The sequence below is a fragment of the Hemibagrus wyckioides genome, linkage group LG29 (genome assembly GCF_019097595.1).
Source record: "Hemibagrus wyckioides isolate EC202008001 linkage group LG29, SWU_Hwy_1.0, whole genome shotgun sequence".
Taxonomy (NCBI): domain Eukaryota; kingdom Metazoa; phylum Chordata; class Actinopteri; order Siluriformes; family Bagridae; genus Hemibagrus; species Hemibagrus wyckioides.
In genome coordinates, this window is record NC_080738.1 from 3,384,196 (window position 1) to 3,392,336 (window position 8,141).

Consider the following 8,141-nt stretch of genomic DNA (forward strand, 5'->3'; position numbering starts at 1 on the left):
AGACCTTTTTACCCGAGGTAATGTTCGAATGGTACGGCTAGTTGCTTAGCAACCGACATCCAATCAGAAACTGCTTGCGCAGCGTGCACCTTGAATTACACTCACAAAAACCCTGTGTGTTGTGGTAACGCTAGTTTTGGGGAGGAAAATGAAAAATAAGAGAAACAGAAAACACATCAATGAACGTCTGCAACAAGCGTACAAAGTTTTCTCACTGATGTGAAAACGCCATTTAAAGCGGTCACATGTTGTATTCATCCAAGCAGGATTGATGACTATTTCACATGTGAGAAGCTCTTCTGTAGCTTCCCACCCTGAAGCCTTTACAGAAAGGCAGAAGAATTTCCGACATTGACGAGATCTTGCCTGTGATCGATTCTGATCACCTTCCTCTTTAAACACCTTCATCTCAGTCAGAATCTCCTAATTAACCAGGCTTCATGGCCTCATACACAGGGATGCCCCTCGCACCAAACGCTGCTTATTTAATTTCCAGGTTGATAGATGGACAACGTCAGGGCTTCGTTATACGTGCCACGAAAATTTTTTTAGAAAGCAGGAGCTTAAATCACATAAAGAACGCACTTGATTGGATTAATGCCTCGCTCTCTTCGTGTGTGTGAAGAGCTGCATCTCATCCCCTGTCTGGGAAACATGCTGTCCTCTGGGTCACATCTGCGAAATGAATGAATAAATAATTATTTACATGTGAAAATGAAGGGTCTTCACTTGAGGCATGTTGTTTGAAGAAGCTGGATGGAATAGTGATGGGTTAACAGATGTGTGTTTGTGTGTTTAAATAATGTGTTATTTACTGGAAGGTGTGCAATGGTGACTTGGCAACCGCTGCTTTTTTTGTTTTTGTGGTGTGTGCATGCGTGTGCATAAAAGTTGTAAATAAAATAAACATAAATAAACAAATATAAATAATTAAAAAAAAACTGTAGTTGTAAAAATGCAACCAGAATTAAACAAACAAATTTTTCCGACTCTGTCCATTGATCAGGTTCTGTTTCTTTTCTTTTTTTGAGTTCTGTTCAGCCATGTCATTATCATTTTATGAAATGTTTTTGTTGAATAGACAGTTAAACTGATTAGCAGAACCGTAGACTGTTTTGTTTGTTCATTTGTTTTGTTCGGGTTGGATACTGATACTAATGCTGATGATGTAATTGTCCTCCTCCACTGTCTGTACTGTATCTGTGTCCCAGACCTGTGTTTACCATTTTGGGGGCCCCATGCAAAGTCAGGACCTGGGGCCCCCACGCCCCAACATTGCCTAAGATTTTCCTTTGATTTTGCACAACAGTAATATTGAGTATATAGAATAGACAAATATAAACCAGATATATTTTACTTTGAAGCGTGTAACAGCACACAAAATTGTTAGTTTTGTTGCACAAAATTTCTTGTTTTGAAAAAAATAAGAATCGTGTGCACTGTCTTACTCAAAATGATAGAGAATCCTTTTAGCTGTAAGAAATTAAAGGTCTTTTCTTGGTTTTACCTCAAGCGAGAGTCTTCTTTTTGTCTCTTGTCTTGCATATTCAAAAATCTTGTCCTTTCAGCTGAATTCTCCTTTCTCTCAATTCTTCTAAGATGCTCACTCATTATAGGGTCAGACTGTGCCATGAGCTCTACCTGTCTAAGAAAGTTGCCATTATAGGGCTCAAAAAGCTTTTCTGAATGCCCTCTTAGTACCTGGTTTCGTTCTGCTAAATGACAAACAACTGCAATTATTCTGCTAAAAACAGCCTTCTGAAACATGCTGTGTTTCAAGATCATGCAATTCCTGACTCTTGCTGTCAATAATTTTTCCTAATTTCAGTCGGTCTTCGAGTTTGCGCCAGGTTTGCATATTTGTGCGATGCGCTTTGCCTTTTTCGTGCTCTTTAAGTGGTTGTGGATATTGATCCATGAGCGAAATCCACTACTGCTAAGTGAAGAGGTGCTTCCCCTTTCAAATAGCTTACAACAGAACAGAGAATCACTACTGACTGAATAAACAACCAATTTCTCTGTATTCTCTCCTCGTTTTTCATTTTTTTGTAATAACAGTCCACAGTGAAACGGCGAGGAATTTTGTCACAGTTTTAAGGAAAATTTAAATCCTTTATTTGAACTGGTCCCCTTTTGACAATGCTGCATCTTTGTTGGTCAGTTATTTTCGCAGGCCAAAGCGCTGGGTCATCAGAAAGCTTACCAGTAGATCGTGGGACATGGCCGGCCTGGGTATCAGGGCCAGGGCACTCATCTTCGCTGCCATCTGCTGCAGCTTGTTCAGTGGGCTGCATAGCTGGGGTCCTCTTAAGATGTTTTATTTTGATTTTTAGGCGAAAACAATGTTGTACTTTCAGTATGATTTCTCTAGTTTTCTTTAGTTTTTGAGCACCGCTTGGATAAGCTCGCTTCGTGGTCGATTCTTTCTATGCGTCTGGGCCGCATGTTAATAAATGACGTCAAAAGCAATCATTAAATGAGTTAACCGATTGTGGCCAGTAGGGGGCCCCCCAAGCCCGCGGGGCCCCATGCAATTGCGTGCTTTGCGTGGTGGATAAACAGGCTACTGGTCCCAGACGATGTCCTGCAGTATGCAGTACGCACCATGGGTCTCAAACGAAACACTAAGGCTGTTTCACTAACAGGAAGTACCATCTGTTTCTCAGTCGAACATCAAAATAGTTAGCTTTAGTGAAAACACACTGAATTTTGAAAATGTTTCAAATCAAATCGCTGAACAATCGTGGGCTCAGCTGAAAAATCTTTCAAAGATGTCTGTTTCACCGCAGTCTCATCCGCCATCTTGAAAAATTTTTTCTCACTGATCATCATCACTTTGTAGCTCCGCCCCTCTTCAGCTACAAAAACAACATTCCACATTTTTCGGTTGAAAAAAACAAATGCATTTTGTGCGCATTTGAAGTGGACTACTTTTTATTAGTAAGTACCAGTGTACTGTAAAGTGTAAACAATACTGAACCTTCGTTACTTTTTAATTTTTTTTTACATGTGTGAAATCGTTGCTAGGTGGATAGTTTGATGCCAGAGCAGTTTTATCTCGTCCAGCCCCGCCTCCCAGCATGGTGTTTATTTTATTTTAATTTCCCAGACAGCGATTAAACCAATCACTCAGAACTGCTCCACACATATCACTTTAATCCGCCGATGAACAAAGCGACCAGGCGACATAATCAGACGCTGATGGAGAGCAGAACTCTTACACTCCACTGCACGCGCTCACAGAGAAGAGATTCCTCACGGACGAACGGTTCGAGCAGGTTTTTTTAAAAGGTGAAACCCTCTTTTATTGTACAAAAGGGCAAACCTAAGAATTCCTCATGTTGTGGGAGTCTGAGGTTTTTTTTATTGATTTAGTCGATCATGTAAATGGAAATGTTCAGACATCATCATCAGCTCCTGAATGACAGAAAGAAGTGAAGGTCAAGATCAAGAGGCTCTGATCATCATGTTTTATTAATCAACCTGCATTTCACATACGGGGGGGGGCAGAAAATAAAGAGAGAGAAAGGGAAAGACAGACAGTCAGAAAGAGAATGAGAGAGACAGAGAGGTGACAGACAGACAGACAGACAGACAGACAGACAGACAGACATAACGAAAGAAAGAAAAAGACAGAGAAAAGGAGACAGACAGAAAGAAAGAGAAAAACAGAGAGAAAGAATTCTGAATCTTGAGAGACAGACTGATAGAAAGAAAGAAAAAGACAGAGAGACAGACAGAAAGAAAGAAAAAGACAGACAGGAATCCAGAAAGAGAAAGGCAGAGAGAGAAAGACAGACAGATAAACAGAAAGGGAGACAGACAGAAAGAGAAAAACTAAGAAAAAACTCAATCTTAAGAGACAGACAAACAGACAGAAAGAAAAAGACAGAGAGAAAGAAAGAAAGAAAGAAAGAAAGAAGAAAAGGACAGACAGGCAGTCAGAAAGTGAAAGACAGAGAGAGAGACAGACAGAAAGAGAAAAACAGAGAGAAAGAACTCTTGAGAGACAGACAGACTGACAGAAAGAAAAAGACAGAGAGAGAGACAGACAGGCAGAACGAGAGATAGAGAGACCGACAGAAAGAAAAAGACAGACAGGCAGTCAAAAAGAGAAAGACAGAGAAAGAAAGACAGACAGACAGAAAGAGAGACAGAGAGACCAACAGAAAGAGAAAGACAGTAAGAGTGATTGAGAGACAGAGAGAGACAGACAGACAGACCGAGAGAATTTAGAATCTTGAGAAAGAGTTTTTTTTCCCCAAAAAGTAAAAGATGTAAGCAGACAGAGTAACTGGAGAAACACCAGAGAGATCAGCTGGATGTTTCCTAACAGATTTTGTGTTCAGAAGATGTTTGTAGAGGATTGTGGGTAAGCAGCGCTCCGGATGTATTGCTTGCTGGCTGAGCAGAGCGCTAACAGTGCACCGCTATAAAAAACAGTAAACATCGGGGGAAAGTTCTGCTGGTATTTTTAACCACAGAGATTCAGGAGACCAGAAATAAAAAAAATCATTGTGTTTTCTTATTCAAGATCTGTTCATTCTGTAAAACCCACATCAGATTTTTGTTTAAATGAATAATCATCAACAGTCATTAACACAATCATCGACATCACCGGTACCAAACGTAATAAAAAACCGACAGCATGACGACGAAATACCTTCAATTTTCTGTAACAAATAAAAAAATTCATTTTATATTAAAAGCAGCACTGGAAAAAAAACAGGCGATAATGAAAAATACAAAATTAAGACACATTACGATGCATAAAGGACGGTTTTATAACCAACCTGAATCCTGTCATGAGACTCGTGTCGAGAAATAAATATATGTGTAAATTTATATCCATATTTTTTCTTACACGTCATACACTTCATTCTAGATAAAAAATAGCTCTAGCAAATGATTTCCATTTTTCATTGAAACATTTAAAAGTGTTTGTAAAACCCTGGACACTGGACAGGTGCGAGATCATTAAAAAAACACAGCAGGGCTTTTTTTCAGCTGTAAAAACAGACGAAAATCCACAGTTTTGTTTGCGTTTGTTAATGGGTTCTTTGTTCTAGCTGTGTTTTGTTTTGTTCTTTTCTTAGAACGGAGTATTTGTCAGACTGAGTCCACTTTCACCTGGTTGTTGTTGGTGATGGGCGGAGACGGTTTACTCCGGAGTCTCTCCTGCGCATCGTTCGAGTTCTCTGGAAAGAAGACGCTCGCCGTGCAGAGCGACAAAATAATGCGCTTGTACTCACGACGGAAGTTCTGGTTGAGTGCGCCGTAGACGATGGCGTTGAGGCAGCTGTTGAAGTATGCCAGGAAGTAGCTGGCCACGAAGAGCCACTCGGGGACGGCTCGCTCGGGCGCCACGGCCACGGCCAGACCGATGGCGTTGAGAGGCGCCCAGCATACGGCAAACAGCACAAAGACGGCAAACATAGTTACGAAGTTGCGGACGTCCTGTGGCGTCACTCCACCTGGTCGCGTCTCGGGCCTGGCACGCCTCCGTGCCCGGATCACCAGCACCCATATACGTAGGTAGCAGTAGGCCACCACCAGGATGGGCAGCAGGAAGTGGAAGGAGACGACGGCGAGCGTGTACGCAGCGCTGGCCGACTGCGCAAACGTGCACGAGTAGACGCGATCGTCGTAGCGGAGCGAGCCTACGAACACGTTAGGCACCACAGCCAGCACGCTCAGTGCCCAGATCAGTGCCACGTAGCATGCCGAGTTTCGCTCGCTAAACAGCCGCTCATAGCGCAGACTGTGACAGATGTAGCAGTAGCGGTTTACAGCGATGCCAGCGATGTTGAAAATTGAGCCGACGACGCTGACACCCATCAGGAAGCCGCTGATCTGGCACTGCGCCGCCCCCGCATGCCAACCATGCCCGAAGATGGCCGTCAGGACCAGGGGGTAGGGGTACAGAGCAACCACCAGGTCGGCAACAGCTAGACTCACCACGAAGATGTTCCCTGAGAGAAACACAGAGAAAATGGATGTGTTAGCAATCTAACATAACACTATGTCCTTATAGGTTCCTTCAACCTCAAACTCACGCTTATAAACACACCTAACCTCTCAGTGGACTTAAACCCTCCTCCAAGTGCAGCATCTTAGAAATCAATGCACTTCTGCAACAAGCTAAAAGCTAATTCTCCAGCAGTGCTCCTGTTATCTGCAACAGAACTGTCAATCAAACCAGGCACTCTTGGGTGCACACCACCCACACACACACACACATATACACACACACATTCCTGCCACTCACAGATTCCAAACATGACTCCAGAGATATAACCTTGGCTGGTATTAACTAGGAATCTCCGGAGTCAATCCTCCAGTGGTGTGTGTCCCTGCTCAGGGGATTAGCAGCACCTGCTATTGTCACCAAAAAAAGTCTTCATGGCTGTTGTGTAAAACGTTTCATAAACAAATCTATACATTCATTTGTAGAAGAATTATTATATAATTATGATATTCATTTATAGGAGGTAGGATGCAAGCGTGAATTATGAGGTGTAATATTTATCATGGTCAAGGGACGAGGATACAATGTTATTTTTATCAATGTTTTTATTTTCAGAGGGCAGGATAAAGTACAGATGTGGAAACCTCGATTATAATCAATGATATGAAGGAGCAAGAGAGATGAAACAGACAAGCTAAGGAAAGTGGAACACAAAACAGGTGAACATAATCAGTTCAGGGCCCAAAACAAATACGGAGGCACAACAAAACAAACAAAAGCAAACAAAATCATACAATCTCAATTTAAACAAAACAAACAAAAGCTCATTAAATCAATCTAAACAAAACAAAAAAAGCTCATGAGCTCAATCAAAACAAAAGCAAATGACCTCAATCTAAACAAAAGCTCATGACCTCAGACTAAACAAAACAAAAAAGAGCTCATGACCTCAATCTAAACAAAGCAAACAAAAGCTCATGAGCTCAATCAAAACAAAAGCACATGACCTCAATCTGAACAAAACAAACAAAAGCTTATAGCCTCAATCAAGACACACAAAAGCACATGACCTCAATCTAAACAAAAGCTCAATACCTCACTCTAAACAAACAACAAACAAAAGCTCAAGGTCTCAAGTTAAACAAAAGCTCATGATGTCAATCAAACAAAATATAAACAAAATTCAGGGACTTAACTATAAACAAACAACAAACTAACTCCAATGACCTCAATCTAAACAAAACACAAACAAAAGCCTATAATCTACATCTAAACAAAACAAACAAACAAAAGCTCAATACTTCATTCTAAATAAGCAACAAACAAAAGCAAATGATATCAATCAAAACAAAGAATAAACTAAAGCCAATGATCTCAATCTAAACAAAACAAACAAAAGCTCATGATCCTGATCTAAATAAAAAATCTTGTGACCTCAGTCTAAACACAAACAAAAATGTAGGAATTTGTGTCATAAGTAAGGGGTCGCGGTGTAATCATCAAACACAGTAATATAAATCATCTTTCTGACTCGTTGTGTTTCGTGTTCAGGCTGAAGAGAATTAATCAGTAAACTTCGTTTGGAATCTGCTGAGGTTCTCCGCTGGACTTCTTTTTCACGGCTCACCAACCCGATCACTGCTGACAGCCGAGGTCTCAGGGGTCGTCTCCATGGTGACTCCTGGCATGTACAGGTTCATGAAAGTATTTCTTCAAACAAAAGAAAGGACGCGAGAGGAAGAGGAAGGAAACATCCCTGCCCTTGAAAACAAAACCTCCCCTGGCCTGGGCAGCTACGAGCTACATTACGCTATGCTGAGGTTTTTCAGCTGTCAATCAAACTTGCTCTGCTTTTTTTTGAGCCACACACACACACTTTCTTCCCTTTTCAAGCACTTTGCTGGCAGACTTCTCAAAAACTTTGATTTCCTCAGGGGCAGGTTAGCAGGAAAAAGGTTTTTCAGCTTTGAAGGATGTGATAAAAACTTGGAGCAGCGGCTGAAAAAAAAATTCTTGGTGCTTTTAACGAGTTTTAGCTGCCTCTTCTTTACCTCAAGTGGAAAAAAAATCTCTGACGTGGTTGCTAAGTAGTGAACACCGATTCCAATTAGCTTTGCAGGCATGAGCTAGCATCTACAAGGTAGCGCGCACTAGCAGATTGTTTCCTTGCACC

The 8,141-nt window shown here is 41.4% G+C and overlaps 1 protein-coding gene across 1 annotated transcript in view; it reads right to left on the reverse strand.

Annotated features, from left to right (window-relative positions):
• Window positions 1-3,936: 3,936 nt before the first annotated feature.
• Window positions 3,937-8,141, reverse strand: part of mtnr1aa (melatonin receptor 1A a) — a 24,836-nt gene continuing 20,631 nt past the window's right edge. Inside the window, exon 2 of the mRNA XM_058384184.1 lies at window positions 3,937-5,972. Coding sequence (XP_058240167.1) covers window positions 5,110-5,972 — 863 coding nt within the window. The 3' untranslated portion in view covers window positions 3,937-5,109. The remainder of the gene's footprint in view (window positions 5,973-8,141) is intronic.